The 21,296-nt window shown below is 44.6% G+C and overlaps 1 protein-coding gene across 1 annotated transcript in view; it reads right to left on the bottom strand.

Annotated features, from left to right (window-relative positions):
- Window positions 1-21,296, bottom strand: part of lcor (ligand dependent nuclear receptor corepressor) — a 195,951-nt gene that overhangs the window by 61,733 nt on the left and 112,922 nt on the right. The window contains exon 2 of the mRNA XM_060911545.1: window positions 3,457-3,801. Within this exon, the coding sequence (XP_060767528.1) occupies window positions 3,457-3,751 (295 nt within the window). The 5' untranslated portion in view covers window positions 3,752-3,801. The remainder of the gene's footprint in view (window positions 1-3,456; window positions 3,802-21,296) is intronic.

Consider the following 21,296-nt stretch of genomic DNA (forward strand, 5'->3'; position numbering starts at 1 on the left):
TAAAAGACCTTGGATTGATTGTTGACCCCAGTCTTTCATTCAAAACTCACATTGATAATATTACCCGGATAGCTTTCTTTCATCTCAGAAATATTGCTAAGATAAGACATTTAATGTCTTATTGGAACATCCAGACAGTAAGGCATTACAATAATCCAACCTGGAGGTAACAAAAGCATGAACTAGTTTTTCCGCGTTGTGTCACTACACGACGCGGAAATACTAGTTCATACTTTTGTTACCTCCAGGTTGGATTATTGTAATGCCTTACTGTCTGGATGTTCCAATAAGTGCATAAACAAGCTCCAGTTAGTTCAAAATGCAGCAGCAAGAGTCCTTAATAGAACTAGAAAATATGACCACATCACCCCTGTCTTATCCACACTGCATTGGCTCCCAATCAAATTTCATATTGATTATAAAATACTACTATTGACCTTTAAAGCACTGAATGGTCTTGCACCACAGTACCTGAAGGAACTTCTGGTCCTTTATGACCTGCCACGCCTACTTAGATCAAAAGGTGCAGGCTATCTGCTGGTACATCATATAGTGAAGGCTACATCAGGGGGCAGAGCCTTTTCTTACAAAGCCCCACAGTTATGGAACAGCCTTCCAAGTAATGTTCGGGAATCAGACACAGTCTCAGCATTTAAGTCTAGGCTGAAAACATATCTGTTTAGTCAAGCCTTTTGTTAGTGGTGTTTATGAGGTAAAGGAGTAGATCTGGAGGGTCCTCAGACATAGACTGTTTTGGTAAACTGGGATGTATGGATGCTGTCAGTCCCCCACTCGCTTGCTCACTCGAGTTTGTTGACGGTGTAGTGGCTGGCTGCTTTATGTCCCGGGGCTCCCTCATGCCTGTGTTATTTTCTAGCTCTCCCCTTTTAGTTATGCTGTCATAGTTGGTTTTGCCGAAGTCCCTGCTTGTACTCAGCGCAAAATGTATACTGTTCCTACTTATTCAGGTGACTTTGGGCATACCTAACAATCTGTGTTTTCTCCCCCCCAAATCTGTCCCTCTGAGTTACATGTCAATCCTGAGATCGAGATGCTAACCTCTTCTGCTCCTCAGACCTGCTTGATCCATCCTGATGCCCTATGCTTGGTTGGAGTCTCATCACATTGCTCCTGTGGAGGATGGCCCCATATGGACAGCTGAAAGTCACACTTGGAAGACGCTCTGGACACTTACAGTAACGCTCTTAAGGCTGAGGACTACAGTTGACTTGCTAACTTTAGGACTGCAGTTGTCATGAACAGTTTTCACTCAAGTTTCCATCAATGAAGAGTTTATAACATCAATGAAACTGACTTCATCTTAAAACTGTTACTGTTATAGTCATGTTGTCTGTTGTTGCCCAAATGAGGATCGGTTCCCTTTTGAGTCTGGTTCCTCTTGAGGTTTGTTCCTTATGTCGTCTGAGAGAGTTTTTCCTTGCCACCATCACCACAGGCTTGCTCATTGGGGATAGATTAGGGATAAAATTAGCTCATGTTTTAAGTCATTCAAGTTCTGTCAAGTTGCTTTGCGACAATGTTTATTGTTAAAAGCTCTATACAAATAAACTTGACTTTAATCAGTGAAAGCAAAACAAGTGGAAAATAATTCCATAAATTTATTGAGACATTGCCAACTTCAGTTCACAACAGTTTTAGCCAGCTTTGTGACCGATTAGCCAAAGAATATTCATACTTTGCTTACAAAACTTCCACCAAGATATCAGCATCGAACATGGTCACAATGAGTATACGTGTGAGTTTTATAATTGCCGAAGATTCACATATCTCCCAGAAACTGCCAAGTACTCATTATTGGAGGTGCTTGTTTAGAGCTGGAAGGCTCCGAGTTCCCTTTTGCTAACCATGGCCAGGCAAAACCCCCTCAAAAACACTCATCAAAATCCTAACCAGTCCAAGAGGGGGCAGATTCCACCACTAGCTATGCAATCACCAGAGTAATTGACCTAACTACTAATCTCATCAAAATGAAAAACTGTTCAGTGATCGTAGGCCTCAAAATTGAAGTTCAGGTAAAAAACTACCAGAGATGCCACTCAAAGGAAACTAGAGTCACATCTCATAGTGACACTTGAAAGCAACATATGAAAACATCTGCACATTTTAACCACAACATCACATACCCACAAGCATGTAGTTACCATTTCTACGTATATTACCTGATATCTTTTAAAAGAAGATGTTCTTAGAATAATTTTCCAACACCATCTTCCATTAAGCTCTTTAAAACATGGATTCAGAATGTTCACAATAAAGCAATATGCAAACCGTGCAAAGACAAAGTATATTGTGACAATACATTGCCATTCACTGCATAAAAGACTCAACCCATGAGATCTAGGGCAGAGTGTGCATCTATACACACATACTCACATGATCTCTCTCTTTCTCACGCATGCACGCACATGCACACACTCTCCTCATTTTCCTCTCTCGCACACAAGCACCATTCCATTGCTCTGTTCCTATACAATTTAGGTTTTTGATTAATCTTGGGCAAATATAAAACTCATACGTATACTCATTTTGACCAGGTTTGATATTTATTGCTGAGATCTTGGTAGAAGTTTCGTTAGCAAAGAATGAATATTCTTTGGCTAATGGATCACTGTGGCAGTGGGGGTGTGGTCGAGTGTCGGCTGTAAACAGCGAGGAGGCAGGTTGAACCAGCAGATAACGTGATGAGGTGCACCTGTGTCAAATTACTGGGTGTCTATTAACCTGTGTCTCTGTGTGTCTTTCAGACAGTCAGGAATGAGAGAGAGCATCATCATCCCGCACGTGTGTGTATGCTTACGTGTTGAGCTACCACTGAAAAATGTCAAAATAAAAAGAACACACCTGTTCTGAAGCCTGCTTCCAGTTCCTCTGTTCCCCCAAAAATCTGAGAATTGTTACAGTCACAAAGCTGGCTAAAGCTGTTGTGAACTGAAGTTGGCAGTGTCTCAATAAATTTATGTATTTGTTTTCCAATTGTTTTTCTTTCATTGAGTAAAGTAAGGCAAGCAGGCAATGTTTAAGTTTCCAAAGATTGTCTTCTATATTATAGTCCTGTTTTTCAGGGTTGAGATATTCAGTGTCCTTTGTGAGGTGAATGGTGTTTTTCTTCTTTTCACTATATTTGAATAAATCTGGTTTTATTGCCTTTTCTATTTTATTGCCTTGTCTTGCCTATTACGTTGATATTGCAAGATGCCAAACTGTTCAGAACTAAGTCAATTAACATGAGTGCAAGGTGTCATATATCTGCACACGAGTTTTCACACATGTGAACCAGTGAATCAAGCATGTAATTGCACAAGTGCACTTCAATTCAGTATATAGATGAACAATATGTGTTATTATAACAGTTTGTGTTTATTATTATCCCAGTGTTATTATGCCTTCAATTAATATTTCAATGTGTTAATTTTTAATTTTAGCTAAATAATTTACCTTGGTTACTGGACTCAACACCAGTCTTCTTAACAGTGAGATCCAGTGGAGATTCCTGGTCAGCCATGAAAATTTTGCAGAGGACAGGGTTCTGTGATGAGGCAGCAATAATGGTGACAGAGTCTGTGTAACCAAAGAAGCAATTGGGTTTGTTGGCAGCTGGATTCGACAAGGGTGTTTTTGCAAAGCTTTGGTACTTGGTGCTGTTAAATACTGATTGGAAAGGGGGTATATCCTGAGCTGAACTGGTTTTTGAGGTATATTCCGTGGCAAACTTTTGAATCATTCGCTGCATAATCTCCTGTGAAACTGGAGGGATGAAGGGATCGGAGAAGCTTGGAAAGTCTGTGGTAGAATGAAATACAAAGAAATACAAATAAATATCATGATTGTAATCGAGTTTAATTATTGACACCTATGAAACTTTTGCCAAAGGGAGAAAACCTTTAATAATTAAAAAGTATTTCACAAAAAATAATAAATGGTAAGAAAATAATTGTAAAGGTCCATTCATTTACTTTTACAGTGACTAACAAAGGAGTTATAAAAGCAAAGACACATAACTTCAATAGCAAAATTTGTATCATGATATCACAGTATCAATATTATATTGTCCAGGCTTACTAGAAAAGCCCTCACTTAACATGTACTTGATTGGGAGCATGCACTGATCTGTAGAAATGCTTTGGTCATATTTCATTACTCCTAACTGCTAGGGTAAATGCATTCTTCTGTACATGGACATGCATGTCAAAACCTTCCAATAAAGTGCTGTATGCTGCAGTATTTTCAGTAAATATTGTTGTCATACAGGCACTTTTCCCTTAAAAGTAAATAAAGAACCTTCAGATATGGGTAAGAGAATATGATTAGAGAAATTTTAGTCAACAGAAAATAATTATGGAAGCAGGGTTTTAGTCAAGGGAATTCATTCAGCCCTATAGGTGGTGTTCTTTACTGCAAATGTTAAGGAAAAGCTTTGTTTTTGGTATGACACACTTGCAAAGAACCACATGCAACAGGAAAATTGGTAGCAGACAACATGATTTCAGCAATAGAGAAGGCAGTTTTTATATTTTTATAAATATATTTGAAAATGGTTGTCTAAAATAGCATAAAGAGCATATGTACTTTTAATGTAAAGTGGGTTCATTCTCCACTCCTCATGTATCTCATCTCATTATCTCTAGCCGCTTTATCCTTCTACAGGGTCGCAGGCGAGCTGGAGCCTATCCCAGCTGACTACGGGCGAAAGGCGGGGTACACCCTGGACAAGTCGCCAGGTCATCACAGGGCCGACACATAGACACAGACAACCATTCACACTCACATTCACACCTACGGTCAATTTAGAGTCACCAGTTAACCTAACCTGCATGTCTTTGGACTGTGGGGGAAACCGGAGCACCCGGAGGAAACCCACGCGGACACGGGAAGAACATGCAAACTCCACACAGAAAGGCCCTCGCCGGCCACGGGGCTCGAACCCAGGACCTTCTTGCTGTGAGGCGACAGCACTAACCACTACGCCACCGTGCCGCCCCACTCCTCATGTATACTCTTGAAAATTTAAAGCAGGCAATATTTGAATTGGTGGGCATAGTATTTAGGGCTGGGTGATATAACTGAAAAATCCGTCATAATACTGTTTCATTTCAGTCAATATTGATATTTAGTGGTCATTTTTTAAAAATTATGAGGAGAAAAAAGGTTGAAATTAACCACTTTATTTTGAATTTAAACACCTTACTTTTATCAACTATTTCCTCATCATCTGCACAGTGTTTATTATGTGTACATAGACCTTACTGGACAATTTGCCCAGGAATATTAAAAGTTAACAAAGTATATTTGTGACTCATTTTAGCAAATAAGTCTGAAGAACAAGAATGCTCTGTGACCAATAGATAAATAATAATGAACAGGAAGTTCTGTGCCGCTAAAAGGAACTGCGTTGTGCTGGAATGATTTCCCAAATAGCTGACCACATGAACGGCGAGCTTTCATGCTCTAGACAGTCCTAATCAGAGTGCATGTTCTGTGTTATTTTCAACATTACCATGACAACATGGAGTGCCTAAGTCCATTCAGTGTATTCAGCTTTATGGCATTTTTTTCTAGCCTATTTAACCAATTATTAAAAGGACACTCACAGTCAGTGTGTACATTTGATCATTCTATTTTTGTGTCAGCAACAAAAAATAGGCAATTTTTGTTTTTCTCATCAGAAAACGCAGATACAAAATTTAAAAGCAGCCCGTGGTTGTTGCTGATAGACATGCACAATTTACTGACCATCATGAGCAGAGCAAATTCTGTGTGAGCAGAGCAGACTCTAATGCAATCGGAAATCACACAAAGTAGAGCATTTTTGTCCTGACAGGCCCTTTCTGCTGGCTACCACCACAAGTATATTTAAAGGTCCCATGGCATGGTGGTTTGTTGATGCTTTAAACGGGCTCGTGGAGGCTTCCGGATGTTATATCCACAGCCTTTCTCGAAATGAACCTTTGGCACGTAAATATAGCCTCCTGGGAGAAAGCCCCATTTCAGCGCTTTTCCCAGTGTGTCGTTTTGCTAATGAGAAGCATGGAGGCGGGGAAGGGTAGAGGGTGGGGGCGGGCCATGGGGGGAGGGGCTTGACCAAGCTGCACACACACATACTCGCTGCTATCAGCGCCTGTAGCCACGCTGCTAAGACAAAACCCCGTTCTCCCTCGGACTCCTTTCGTAAACTCAACGTGACACAGAGAACAGAGAGTGAGAGTGTTCGGAGTGGTAGTTTACGAACGTATAATACCCTAGGCTTGAACACGCACTCCATAACCAAAGAGGATAGAAGCAGCAACTACAGCAACATATCGCTTATCCAACAGAAGACATGCATTGCGGAGCAATAGTCAAACATAAGCTCATTGTTAGGACTAGGACTGTTTTGGCCTCTAGAGGCCGCTGTTATTTCCTTTTCGTGTCATGTTTATTTTGGCCTCTAGAGGCCGCCACTGTTCCTGTGTTTTGTGTTTGTGTTAATTGCCTGTTTAGTCCTGATTATCTTCACCTGTGTTCAATTTAGTTTGTGTATTTATACCCCCTGAGTTCAGTCCTCTTGTCACGGAGTCTTTGTGCTGTTATGTTTATCTCCAGTTTCCTCTGTACCGTGTTCTTTATTTTGCCTTTTGCTTTTCTTTTGGACGTAGTAGTTACTGTGTTTTTTGGATCTTCTGAGCTTTGGTATTTTTGCCTTTTCTTTTCTGTTTTTTGGCTTTTGTTTTGTACTTTTGGATTTTTTATTTTTTCCCTTATATCTTCTGAGTGTTTTTGTATTTTTACTTTTTGGATATTTTTTGTACATATTGTAAATAAACCTTTCTGATACTTTTTCTACTTCCGCCTCACGCCTCTGCATTTGAGTCATCCCCCTGGTGGCCTAGTGGGGGTTTGCTGGATTATCACACCAACGAACCAGGCTCGAATCCCAGCAAAACCCTAACAGAAAGACTCCGTCATGACCGACTCAGCAGAGGCTGCTTCAACTGTCTACCCGGCCAACCTTCAGGGAATTACGGCAGCTTTGACACGCTTCGGAGCGACCATGGACGCTCATGGACGTACGCTCACCAGCCAACGTGAGGCCCTTGCTCGCCACGAGGAACTGCTTCAGCAAATTGGGAAAACCCTGGCACAGCTGACATCTCTGCCTGCATCTCCTGATCCAGCTCCCGCTCCTGCTCCTGTGCCTCCTGCCATGCTGCCTTCTTCACCTAGCGAACCCAGCCTTCCTGCAACACAGAGGTACGACGGCAAGCACAGTGAGTGCCGAGAGTTCGTTACCCAGTGTCAACTCACCTTTGAGCTTCAGCCTACCACCTACACTACGGATCGCCGCAAGATTGCCTTTGTGATCACCTTATTAGCTGGTAAGAGCTAATTTTTCAGAGAGTTTGTTCTAGTAACCTAATCAAGATAAAATTAGATCATACTGACTGTACAGCTGCTGCCAGCACCTTTGATCTAAAGGTGGGGCTATTAAATATTAGATCTCTTACATCTAAAGCGCTAATGGTTAATGAACTCATTACTGATCAGGAGTTTAATGTACTGTGTTTAACAGAAACATGGATTAAGCCAAATGAATATAGAGCATTAAATGAAGCGAGTCCTCCTGGATACAGTTATATACACCAGCCTCGTCTAACTGGCAGAGGAGGAGCCGTTGCGGTTATTTATAACGATTATCTAGGTGTAACACACAAACCTGGTTATAAATTTAATACATTTGAAGTTCTTTGTACTCATATAATGTATGTAGCCTCGAAAAATAAGTCTACCCAGTTAATTCCATTGCTTATTATTTACAGGCCCCCGGGGCCATATTCTGAGTTTCTTTCTGAATTTGCAGATTTTATCTCAGATCTGGTTATTTCCTGAGACAAAGCTTTAGTTGTCGGAGATTTTAATATTCACTTCGATAACCCAGAAGACCCTTTAAAAACAGCGTTTGTGTCCATTTTAGATTCAGTCGGGATTAAGCAGAATGTCATAGGACCGACCCATAATGGTGGTCACACCCTTGATCTAATACTAACATTCAGATTAAACGTAGACAATATAGTCACACTTCCACAGTCTGAAGTTATCTCAGATCATTGTCTCATCTCATTCAAAATATGTCTGAGTAATAATATATGCACCTCACCACGCTACTGTATTAAACGTACTTTCACGTCAACTACTGCACAGAGCTTTATAAATGATCTCCCAGAGTTATCAACTTTGATTGGGTCACTGTCAGCCCCTGCAGAACTTGATCAGGCAACTGAATGCTTAGAGTCAACATTCCGCCATACTTTAGATAATGTAGCTCCTCTAAAAAGGAAAATGGTCAGAGACAAAAAATTAGCACCCTGGTATAATGATGACACTCGCACATTAAAACAGACCACTCGAAAATTGGAACGTAAATGGCGTCAAACAAAATTGGTAGTGTTCAAATTAGCTTGGAAGGAGAGCTTCCTGAAGTATAGAAAAGCTCTTAGTGCTGCGAGATCAACATATTTCTCCTCCCTAATAGAAGATAACAAAAATAATCCTAGATTCCTATTTAATACTATAGCAAAATTAACCAGGAATAAGTCCACTATCAACACATGCACACCTGCAGTATGTAGTAGCAACGACTTCATGAATTTTTTTTTAATGACAAAATTGAGAATATCCGACAAAAAATTCAAACTACTAATTTAAGGTTAGACAATGAAAGTGACCTTGTAGTTAACAATATAACTGTATCAGATCATCAGTTAGAATGTTTTACTCCCCTAAAAGAAACTGAATTACTTTCATTAATCTCTTTTTTTTTTTTTTTAAAGATATTTTTTGGGCTTTTTTCACTTTTATTGGATAGGACAGTGTAGAGACAGGAAATGAGCGGGAGAGAGAGACGGGGAGGGATCGGGAAATGACCTCGGGTCGGAATCGAACCCGGGTCCCCGGATTTATGGTATGGCGCCTTATCCACCTGAGCCACGACGCCCCCACTTTCATTAATCTCTACATCAAAAGCCTCAACTTGCGTACTAGATCCTTTACCGACACATCTATTCAAACAGATAATGCCTGGAGTAATTGAACCGCTTCTAAAAATAATAAATAATTCTCTTATGATTGGCTATGTACCCAAATCCTTTAAACTAGCAGTTATCAAACCCCTGATTAAAAAACCTGACCTTGATCCCTGTCAGCTGTCCAATTATCGGCCAATATCAAACCTCCTCTTTATCTCCAAGATCCTTGAAAAAGCTGTGGCACAGCAGTTATGCTCATATTTACATAGGAATAACATCCATGAAATGCATCAGTCAGGATTTAGACCTCATCATAGCACAGAGACAGCACTGGTTAAAGTAGTAAACGACCTACTGTTGGCGTCTGATCAGGGCTGTGTCTCGCTACTTGTGTTGCTTGACCTTAGTGCAGCATTTGATACCATTGATCATTCCATTCTTCTGGATAGACTAGAAAATGTTGTGGGAGTTAAGGGAATGGCCCTCTCCTGGCTCAGGTCTTATCTAACTGATCGTTATCAGTATGTTGATATAAATGGTGATTATTTCTAGACGTACCGAGGTAAAGTTTGGTGTTCCACAAGGTTCTGTCTTGGGCCCACTGCTTTTTTCTCTATATATGTTACCTCTGGGCGATATTATTCGTAAACATTGTATTAGTTTCCACTGTTATGCTGATGACACACAGTTGTATGTCTCTGCAAAACCTGATGAGACACCAGCTTAATAGAATTGAGGAATGTGTGAAGGACATTAGACACTGGATGCTTATTAATTTCCTTCTGCTTAACTCTGACAAGACTGAAGTACTTGTGCTAGGACCACATACAGCTAGAAGTAAGTTTTCTGATTACACAGTAACTCTGGATGGCCTTTCTGTTTCTTCACGTGCAGCAGTAAAAGACCTCGGAGTGATTATTGACCCCAGTCTTTCATTCGAAACTCACATTGATAACATCACCCGGATAGCTTTCTTTCATCTCAGAAATATTGCAAAGATAAGAAATTTAATGTCATTGCATGATGCAGAAAAACTAGTCCATGCTTTCGTTACCTCCAGGTTGGATTATTGTAATGCCTTACTGTCTGGATGTTCCAATAAGTGCATAAACAAGCTCCAGTTAGTTCAAAATGCAGCAGCAAGAGTCCTTACTAGAACTAGAAAATATGACCACATCACGCCTGTCTTATCCACACTGCATTGGCTCCCAATCAAATTTCGTATTTATTATAAAATACTACTATTGACCTTTAAAGCACTAAATGGTCTCGCACCACAGTACCTGAGTGAACTTCTGCTCCTCTATGACCCGCCACGCCTACTTGGATCAAAAGGTGCAGGCTATCTGCTGGTACCTTGTATAGTGAAGGCTACATCAGGGGGCAGAGCCTTTTCTTACAAAGCCCCACAGTTATGGAACAGCCTTCCAAGTAATGTTCGGGAATCAGACACAGTCTCAGCATTTAAGTCTAGGCTGAAAACATGTCTGTTTAGTCAAGCCTTTTGTTAATGGTGTTTATGAGGTAAAGGAGTAGATCTGGAGGGTCCTCAGACATAGACTGTTTTGGTAAACTGGGATGTATGGATGCTGTCAGTCCCCACTCGCTTGCTCACTTGAGTTTGTTGACAGGTGTAGTGGCTGGCTGCTTTATGTCCCGGGGCTCCCTCATGCCTGTGTTACCTTCTGGCTCTCTCCTTTTAGTTAGGCTGTCATAGTTAGTTGCCGGAATCCCTGCTTGTACTCGGTGCAATATGTATACTGTTCCTACTTATTCAGGTGACATTGGGCATACCTAACCACCTGTGTTTTCTTTCCCTCCCCCCCACCCCAAATCTGTCCCTCTGAGTTACATGGAGTCAACAGGAAATCTTTTGGTGGAGACGGTGGAGACCTCGACTTGCTATCGTAGCCTACAGGGAATCGGCCGTCAGACATTCTGTCGCATGTCCCAGACCCGGTGAAATGTAACTGAATTGTCTTGGCCAGCCCTAAGGGTCCCATCTGCATCTCATCATTGCTGAGGAGTGTGCTCCCATCACCCAATCAAGCATCCAGCCAGAGCAGGTCATAATATATTTTACCATATTAACATGCCATTGTGTGTTATGCCTGATGTAAAGACTCTCATCTCTGTGAGCCTACCACACAGATTTAATACTTGTCATTTTTCGGGCATACCTAACAACATGTTTTCTTTCTCTCTCTCTCCCCCCCCCCCATCTGTCCCTCTGAGTTACATGTTGATCCTGGGATTGAGATGCTGGTCTCTTCTGCCCCTCGGACCTGCTTGATCCATCCTGGTGCCCTGTGTCTGGTCGGAGTTTTATCGCCCCACTCCTGTGAAGGACGGCCCCATGAGGACAGTTGATGGTTATACCTGTTAAAACTGTTAGTATTATAGTCAGGCTGTCTGTTGTTGCCCAAATGAGGCTGGGTTCCCTTTTGAGTCTGGTTCCTCTCGAGGTTTCTTCCTCATGTCGTCTGAGGGAGTTTTTCCTTGCCACTGTCGCCACAGGCTTGCTCATTGGGGATAGATTAGGGATAAAATTAGCTCATGTTTTAAGTCGCTCAAATTCTGTAAAGCTGCTTTGCGACAATGTTTATTGTTAAAAGCGCTGTACAAATAAACTTGATTTGATTAAGGCGCGAGCCTGGGCTACTGCTATCTGGCAAAGACAGGGACCTGAGTGCTTTGATTTCCAGCTGTTTTCTGAAGAGATGCTTCGGGTCTTCGATCAGGCGGACATCAGTACCGACGCAGCCCGAAAGCTCATGTCCATCCGGCAAGGAGGAAGCGTCGCAGATTACGCCATCTCGTTCTGAACGCTCGCAGCAGTAAGTGGATGGAACGAGACTGCCCTGGTGTCAGCCTTCCACCATGGTCTGTCTGACCCCATCAAGGACGGTCTGGCCTCTATTGGATGCCCAAGTGACCTCGAAACCCTCATCTCACATGCTATTCGTCTGGACAACAGGATGAGAGAACGCCACCAAGCCTTGAGCCCCCCCAGCCGCCCTACCTCTACCTGTAAACCGTCTACCTCCTTCAGTGACTGTCCAGAACCCATGCAAGTGGGTTGTACTCGCCTCTCCGCATCTGAGAGGGAGCGCAGAAGGAGGGACAAGTGCTGCATCTACTGTGGCAAGCCTGGTCACTTCCGAGCATCATGTCCCGAACTCTTGGGAAAAGGACCGCCCCGTCCAGCCGAGGGAAGGTTGTGACGGGGCCTACCCTCTCTCCCGGACTCCCTGGCCAAGGAATCTACATCCCGGTCTCCATCTCCTGGGGTGAGTCTGTCCACTCTTGTCAAGCTTTGTTAGACTCAGGGGCGGCTGGGAACTTTATGGATATTCACTTCGCCCAAAGCATCAATATTCCGACTGCACCTCTTGAAGTCCCACTGTCTGTGTCTGCCCTCGATGGCCAAGCATTAGGTGATGGAAGAGTCACCCAAGTTACTTCTTCAGTCTTCCTCCAGTCTCAAGGTCACAAGGAAGAAATATTCCTTCACCTGAGTTCCCAGTTATTCTAGGCCTTCCTTGGCTTACTCGCCACAACCCTCGCATAGACTGGGTAACAAGCCAGGTTGTGGAATGGGGCCCTGCATGCCATGCCTCTTGTCTGCTCTCTAGCTCTCCTGTGTCTCCTGCTGAGCCCCCGATCTCACAGAGTTATCTCAAGTTCCCACAGAGTACTGGGATCTCAAGTAGGCATTCAGCAAGAGCAGGGCCGCCGTTCTTCCTCCACACTGGGCCTACGACTGTGCCATCGACTTGCTCCCTGGGACTACCCCTCCTCGTGGCAGACTGTTTTCCCTCTCTCAGCCAGAACGCAAGGCCATGGAGGAATACCTCAAAGATGCCCTGGTCTCTGGGTTCATTCGACCCTCCACCTCACCTGCTGGTGCCGGCTTCTTCTTTGTCGGCAAGAAGGATGGGGGGGGCTCCGACCATGTATTGACTACAGGGGCCTGAACAAGATCACTGTGTGCAACCGATATCCCCTTCCGCTGATGTCCACTGCTTTCGACCTGCTCCAAGGCGCCACCGTCTTCACCAAGTTGGACCTACGGAACGCATACCACCTCATCCGTATCCGACAGGGAGACGAGTGGAAGACTGCCTTTAACACCCCGTCTGGGCACTATGAATACCAGGTGATGCCCTTCAGACTCACCAATGCACCAGCTGTTTTTCAGGCCCTAATCAACGACGTCTTAAGGGACATGATTAACCTGTACGTTTTTGTCTACCTCGACGACATCCTTATCTTTTCCAAGACCGTGCAGGAGCACCGCCACCATGTCCGCCAGGTTCTCCAGAGGCTGCTACAGAACAATCTGTTCGCCAAGGCCCAGAAATGCGAATTTTATGTTCCCGAGGTCTCCTTTCTGGGATTTATTGTACAGACAGGCCAACTCCAAATGGACCCTGCCAAGACCCTGGCCGTCCGGGACTGGCTTACTCCCAAGTCCGTTAAGGAGGTTCAGCGGTTCTTAGGATTCGCTAACTTCTACCGCAAGTTCATCAGGAACTTCAGTTCTGTAGCAGCACCCATGTCAGACCTCACCAAAGGGACAGGTGGATCTTATGGCTGGTCTCCTCAGGCGGAAAAGGCGTTCAAAGACCTCAAGGACCGCTTCTGCACGGCACCCATTCTGGTCCTCCTGGACACCTCCCAACCATTCATCGTGGAGGTGGACGCCTCGGACAGTGGTGTCAGCGTGGTGCTCTCTCAACGTTCGGAAGGAAAGCTGCACCCCTGCGCTTACTTCTCCCACCGCCTGAGTCCTGCGGAGTCCCGGTACGATGTGGGGGATCGAGAACTGCTAGCGGTCAAACTGGCCCTTGAGGAGTGGAGGCACTGGCTGGAGGGAGCGCAACATCCATTCCTGGGTTGGACTGACCACAAGAACCTGGAGTACCTCCAGCAAGCCAAGAGACTGAACCCTCGACAGGCTAGGTGGGCCCTGTTTTTCAGTCGGTTTGACTTCACCCTCTCGTATCGCCCCGGTTCCAAGAACACCAAACCTGACGCACTGTCCAGGCTGTTCTCTGCCACTAACGGGGACAATGAAGTCGGGCCTATTATCCCTGTGTCCCGGATTGTGGCCCCTGTCCGCTGGGGTATTGAGGAGGCTGTCCGACGAGCCCAATGCCAGGACCCCGGTCCTGGGACGGGGCTACCGGGCCTCTTGTACGTCCCACATCAAGCCCGGGCCAAGGTTCTCCAGTGGGGTCACTCTTCCCCTCTCACCGCCCACCCGGGAGCTCAGAGGACCCTGGACTTCCTGAAAAGATGCTTCTGGTGGCCTAACATGGAGAAGGAAGTAAGGTCATTTGTCCTGTCCTGTGAGGTTTGCACCAGAACCAAGAACCCACGACAGCGTCCCCAGGGTCTCCTGCATCCTCTGACCATTCCCTGGTGTCCCTGGTCCCACGTGGCAGTCGACTTCATCACGGGTCTCCCTGAGTCACAAGGTAACATGGTCATTTTGGTCATAGTTGACAGATTCTCCAAGGCCTGCAGCTTTATACCACTGTGCAAACTCCCCTCTGCTCTTGAAACAGCGAAACTTATGTTTAATCATGTCTTCCGAGTCTTTGGTCTTCCACAGGACATTGTCTCAGACCAAGGGCCCCAGTTCTCCTCCCGAGTGTGGCACGGGTTCTGCAAGGTCATCAGAGCCACTGCCAGCCTCTCCTCTGGGTTTCACCCACAGTCCAATGGTCAGACTGAGAGGCTCAACCAGGACCTGGAAACCACCCTGCGAGGCCTGGCTATGGATAACCCGACATCGTGGAGCACCTGGCTGCCATGGGCGGAGTACGCCCACAACACCCTGCAGTCATCGGTCACCAAGCTGTCGCCATTCCAGTGCCAATTCGGGTTCCAGTCACCTCTGTTCCCGGACCAGGAGGAGGACGCGGGGGTGCCCTCGGTCAACCAATATGTGAGACGGTGTCGCAAGACCTGGAGCAAGGTCAGGAAGACCCTCATACAGACCTCCAGAACCAACCAGACTCAGGCCAACCACCATAGAAGACCTGCACACGCTTTCCGCCCTGGGCAGCGGGTTTGGCTGTCCACAGTGGGTTTGGAGAACCGCAAGCTTGCTCCTCGCTACATTGGCCCCTTCAAGGTGGTGTGCAGGGTGAACCCTGTCTCCTACCGGCTCCAGTTGCCCCGGACTCTGAGGATCAACCCCACTTTCCATGTTTCCCTGTTGCGGCCCGTACTGACGTCTACGTATGCCCCTGCCCCTAGGAACCCCCCACCCCCCCGCATCTTCCAGGGGCAGACTGTGTTCACTGTGCATCGCCTGCTTGACTCCCGCCGGCTCCGCGGCGGGTTACAATATCTGGTGGACTGGGAGGGCTATGGTCCTGAGGAGCGCTGCTGGGTTCCTGCTCGGGATGTCCTAGATAAAGAACTGTGTCAGGACTTCCATTCGGCCCATCCGGATCGCCCTGGGAACGTCAGGAGACGCTCCTAGAGGGGGGGGTCCTGTTAGGACTAGGACTGTTTTGGCCTCTAGAGGCCGCTGTTATTTCCTTTTCGTGTCATGTTTATTTTGGCCTCTAGAGGCTGCCACTGTTCCTGTGTTTTGTGTTTGTGTTAATTGCCTGTTTAGTCCTGATTATCTTCACCTGTGTTCAATTTAGCTTGTGTATTTATACCCCGAGTTCAGTCCTCTTGTCACGGAGTCTTTGTGCTGTTATGTTTATCTCCAGTTTCCTCTGTACCGTGTTCTTTATTTTGCATTTTGCTTTTCTTTTGGACCTAGTAGTTACTGTGTTTTTTGGATCTTCTGAGCTTTGGTATTTTTGCCTTTTCTTTTCTGTTTTTTGGCTTTTGTTTTGTACTTTGGGATTTTTTTATTTTTTCCCTTATCTTCTGAGTGTTTTTGTATTTTTACTTTTTGGATATTTTTTGTACATATTGTAAATAAACCTTTCTGATACTTTTTCTACTTCCGCCTCACGCCTCTGCATTTTAGTCATCCCCCTGGTGGCCTAGTGGGGGTTTGCTGGATTATCACACCAACGAACCAGGTTTGAATCCCAGCAAAACCCTAACACTCATAAGTTAGTCAATTTCCAGACTAAACTCAGTTTAACAGAGCATGCTGCATGCTCTTTAGTTTTGTAGCGCAGATTACCTGGCTAACTGCAGGAAGCGGTTAGCTGCACAGCTAATGTAGCCATTGCTAGGCTAACGCACCGATTTTAAAACACGGCAAAACGACCAGTTATACACTTACTTGTTCGATGTTTGTTGCTGATGCAGCAGGGATGCTTGGTACAGACCCAGGCTTCAGTGACGGTTGATGTGCAAAACCTGCCCTGTACTGTCCCAAGTTGTGGAAACATTCCTCAGGAAAATGCTTCCGACAAACATACACCGTCTTAGGTAGACTCGACAGCGTATTATTGAAGTAAATAAAATTAAGCCACTGCGTCTTCAGGGGCTCTCCCGTCGGCAGTAAAAACAGACTCTTTTCTGTGTTGTCACATCCATGTACAGCGCAATTTCCATGTTTCGCTCGCTTTGGTGATGCCATGTTGTTGTGTCCTCTATGGTCTCCTCACTACAACTGGGCAGGCAATCCATACAGTGGGTGGGAATCCAGAGGGGGGGGGGCATGGGGATCATCTCCCTTGCTGATGTAGTAAAGGGAAGAGCTTATCAACGCGCCGTTTTGACGCACCATTCTCAAATGTTAGGCATAGTTTGGTTTACACATTATGAAATTTCTAGCCACTGGGGTGACTTAAGGTCAGAGGCACTCATTTTAACGTTAAAAAACCTCAGAAAGTGAAAATTTCATGCCATGGGACCTTTAAGACCTGTCGGATATACTGCTCGTTTTCTCATTCCACGCTGTTGGTCATTCAAGATGGCGGCTCGCGTGGTTGCAGCGGCTTACGGCTCTCCTTTTCAGTGCTCTTTTTTTGTTTGTTTTTGTATTTCTTTGTTTGTGCAACATCAGTTCTGCAAACATCCAGTACACCCGCCAGACACTTTTAGCCATCAGTGACCAACATCAGGCATCTGTTTCGAGTGACTTTCTCTTCACGCATAACATCCCAGATGACATAGCGAGACCGCCGGGCTCTCCGTGGATTGTTGTCGGGTCTACAAATTGAGACAAATCGATTAAAAAACAGCTTCTTTCCAAAAGCCATAATCGCCCTGAACTTGGATATGCTCTGACTTTATAGTCTATTTATTTTACTATTTTACTAATTTATAATGTGCAGTACTTCATAAGGTGACTCCCTATGTAATACTTTTATAATGTGCAATACCACACTCCATAATATGAAACGCAACACATTCACCTCAGGACTGTGCACCTTACATACAACACATACACCTCAGGACTGTGCACCTTACACACAACACATACACCTCAGGACTGTGCACCTTACACACAGCACATACACCTCAAGTCTGTGCACCTTACCTTGCAATACTTCATAATGGGTAGAGTAGAGTGGGGTAATACGCCCCCATGGGGTAATATGCCCCCGGCCTGTTTTACCCAAAATAACCACCAGATAGCGCAAAGTTACATTTCTATTGTTGCTATGGACTGGCTTGACAACGGGGATATACAAATATCCACTGTGGATCACATATCAGCAACGCAGCGGAGAGAAATCAAATTTCATGGTAAGTGATATAATTTTCAGATATCAGTAAAATTGTATTTAGATAGCTGCTATTTCGTCAGATATCACAGCTGTGTATGTGGTACTGTATGAGTAGACAAGTCAGTACGTTAAAAAAATACATTAGGTATAAAAAATTGAATCACATTTTGAAAGTAAGACCCTTTTTTGTAAAAGTGTAGTCTGTGGGGTAAAACGCCCCCTTAATGGTGGGGTAAATGGCCCCCAGGGGGCATCGTTTCCTTTTATCATAATTACTGTATTTCATACATTTTTGAATACTAGAGTTTTTAATAACATCTCGCTTACCTGGTTGAGTAAAGCAAGTAATTTGAACTTAATATTAAAAATAATTGACATTTTAAAAAAATTGAAATTAAAATGTGAAATATAATAAAATAATGCATCTATTCATTAATTCAGGGATATTTTCTTGTTTCTTTCACAAGAAGTAAGGCTTAAGTAAACACTTTTGCTATCCAAACAGCTTTTTTTGAGTGAGGGGGCCTATTGCCCCACCTCAGGGGGCCTTTTACCCCACTGGGGGGGTAAAAGGCCCCCTTGGCACAATGTTTGTTTTTGTTAAGAAAAATTAAGTATTAACTTTAGCCAAACTTTAGGTGGCATTATTGTTCATGTCACTGTTGTCAAAAACTATGATTAAAACTAAACACATGGTTCATTTCAACTTGGAGAAAAACTGAATTTTCCTTAAGGGGGGCTTTTTCCCCCACTCTACTCTAATATTTTATCTTATAATGTGACTCTCTCGTGCAATAATTTATAATGTGACTGTCTCTGTGCAATACTTTATATGTGCAATACCTCACTCCATAATGTGTAACACAACACATACACCTCAGACTGTGCACCTTACCCCCCCTTTTTTCTCCCCCTTCCTCTCTCTCTCTCTCTCTCTACACGCTGTTTGCACTGTTATTGGAGATGCTTTAAATCTCATTGTACATGTGTATAGTGACAATAAAGGCATTCTATTCTATTCTATTGTCTTGTATCAATGGTGCAACAGAACAATACACCTTTTAAATGTGTAGCTGTTTTGGTGTCACTTACAGCATGCTCCATTATAAAGGGATATGATGGTTTGTTTATGAGCCAGGGTGGGAGCACACCTGGGGTTTGTTCATGCAACTGAATTCTGTGCTTTTCTGGCATTTCTGTTTGCATTTAACATGCTTAAGTGAAACTATCGAACATTCTATCAAACAATTTTCTTATTGCTATTTTCATACTGCTTATTGATGATACATATCTCTTTCATTTCATCATCCAGGCCTAATAGTACAGTGCCTTGCAAAAGTATTCATACCCCTTGAACTTTTTCACATTTTTCCACCTTACAACCACAAACTTAAAAGTTTTTTATTGAGATTTTATGTGATAGACCAACACAGAGTAGAGTAGAGTAACTTTATTGATCCCCAGAGGGAAATTAAAGTGTCAAGTAGCTTACACAAATGTACAAAAAACACATATTAAGATACAGAGAGGGAGGAAATTACACTAGATCAACATTACACTAAATTACACTAAATCAACACTAAATTACACTAATTCAACAAAGAGCAAAAACTTCTGGTATGGTGCAAAGAAAGTTATTAAAGGGAAACATTAAGTGAACAAATAACAAGTGAACAAATAGCAAGTGTCAGCCATGATAGGGGGGATGCTTCTCAATTGTCACAATAAAAAGTCCAGTGAAGAAAGTATTGCACAGTTAAAAAAAACGCGCACACACTCACACCCACATACATACACACCACACATGCACACGCACACTCTCTCACACACACACTCACACACACACACACACACACACACACACACACACACACAGAGAGGGATTACAGTGAACAAGAACAGACTTATCAATTTTCACAGTGAGAAATCCAGTGAAAAATGTATTGCACAGTACACACACACACACACGCCAGCTTAGGCACACATGCGCGCACACACACACACACACACACACACACACACACACACACACACAAGCATAGAAGCCTGGAATAAATGGAGGACATGGGTGTTAGGCAGTCCAGTCCCCAATGATGATGTCCTTGTTATCCTTCTGTGTGCTATTGAACAGTTGAATGGCCCGTGGGACAAAGGACCTCCGTAGCCTGTCTGTCCTGCATGAGGGGGCATGGAATCTGTGGCTAAAAATGCCGCTTTTCCACTACAAACGCGGCTGAGCCGTGCCGTGCTGAGTCGAGCTGAGCGGGGCTGTTGGAGTTGCATTTCAACTACCACCGCGCTGAACCGTGCTGGCTGGAAGTGGGTGGACACATTGGGTGGAGTTAGCGAAAGTGGGTGGACGTCACGTGATGTCGTTAAGCGGCACAAACAGTGACATCAGTGAGCTTTTAAGCGGTAGTCTCACGACCCGAATAGTAAACAATAAACATGGAGGACATGGAGTCGTTAGTGTTGCTGGTCTTGGTGCTGTGGCTTGTTGTCACCGACAACGCCAACAGATACTGGCAAGAGCGTATAGATGAGGCGAGGCGCATAAGGCTTCAGAAATTCTCGTAATTCGTAATTCTTCTTCTTCCGGGTTTGCGGTGTTTACAGATCCCAGCGTGCTCGCGGGGCATGTGTGGGCATGTGAGGACACTCCTCCTCACCAATCAGTGCACAGGGGAGTGTCTGCTCACGCCCCCAGCCTCACTCGGCTCGCTTTGGCTCGCTTCAGCCCCACTCCAAAACGGTGCGAGTTTTAGGGGCTAAGCAGGGCTGAAGCGAGCCGAGTCATGCTGTTTTTTGGTAGTCGAAACGCGAGCCGTGTCGGGCTGAAGTGAGCTGAAGCGAGCTGAAGTGAGCTGAAAAAGGGTAGTGGAAAAGGGCCAAAAGACTCATTTGGTTGATGAAAATGGTGTGAAGGGGGTGGTTTGGATTGTCCATTACAGAATCCAGTCTGTTCAGAGTTCTGTTCTCTGCTGTTGAGGTGAGGGTCTCTAGTTCCATGCTCACCACCGAACCTGCCTTCCTCACCAATCTGTCCAGGCGTCCAGCGTCCCTCCTCCTAATGCTACCACCCCAGCATGCCACACTGTAGAAGAGCACACTGGCCATGACAGACTGGTAAAACATCAGCAGAAGTCGGTTGCAGACATTGAAGGACCTCAGCCTCCTGAGGAAGTAGAGTCTGCTTTGGCCCTTCTTGTAGAGTGCCTCGGAGTTTGTAGACCAGTCCAGCTTATTGTCTAGGTACACCCCCAAGTACTTGTAAGTGGAGACAATCTCCACATTCTCTCCCTCAATAGAGACCGGCACCACAGGCAGGGTGGATCTCCTGAAATCCACCACCATTTCCTTGGTTTTGGTGGTGTTCAGGTGCAGCTGATTGGTCCGGCACCATCCCACAAAGTCCTCCACCAGACCCCTGTACTCCTCTTCCTGACCCTCCTTGATACAACCAACAATTGCAGTGTCGTCTGAAAACTTCTGCATGTGGCATATCGCAGAGTTGTAGCTGAAATCAGTTGTGTACAGAGTGAAGAGCACCGGGGAGAGCACCGTTCCTTGTGGCGCTCCTATGCTGCTGACCACCGTCTCAGATGTAATGCCT

The sequence above is a fragment of the Neoarius graeffei genome, chromosome 27 (assembly GCF_027579695.1).
Source record: "Neoarius graeffei isolate fNeoGra1 chromosome 27, fNeoGra1.pri, whole genome shotgun sequence".
In the NCBI taxonomy this organism is placed as follows: Eukaryota; Metazoa; Chordata; class Actinopteri; order Siluriformes; family Ariidae; genus Neoarius; species Neoarius graeffei.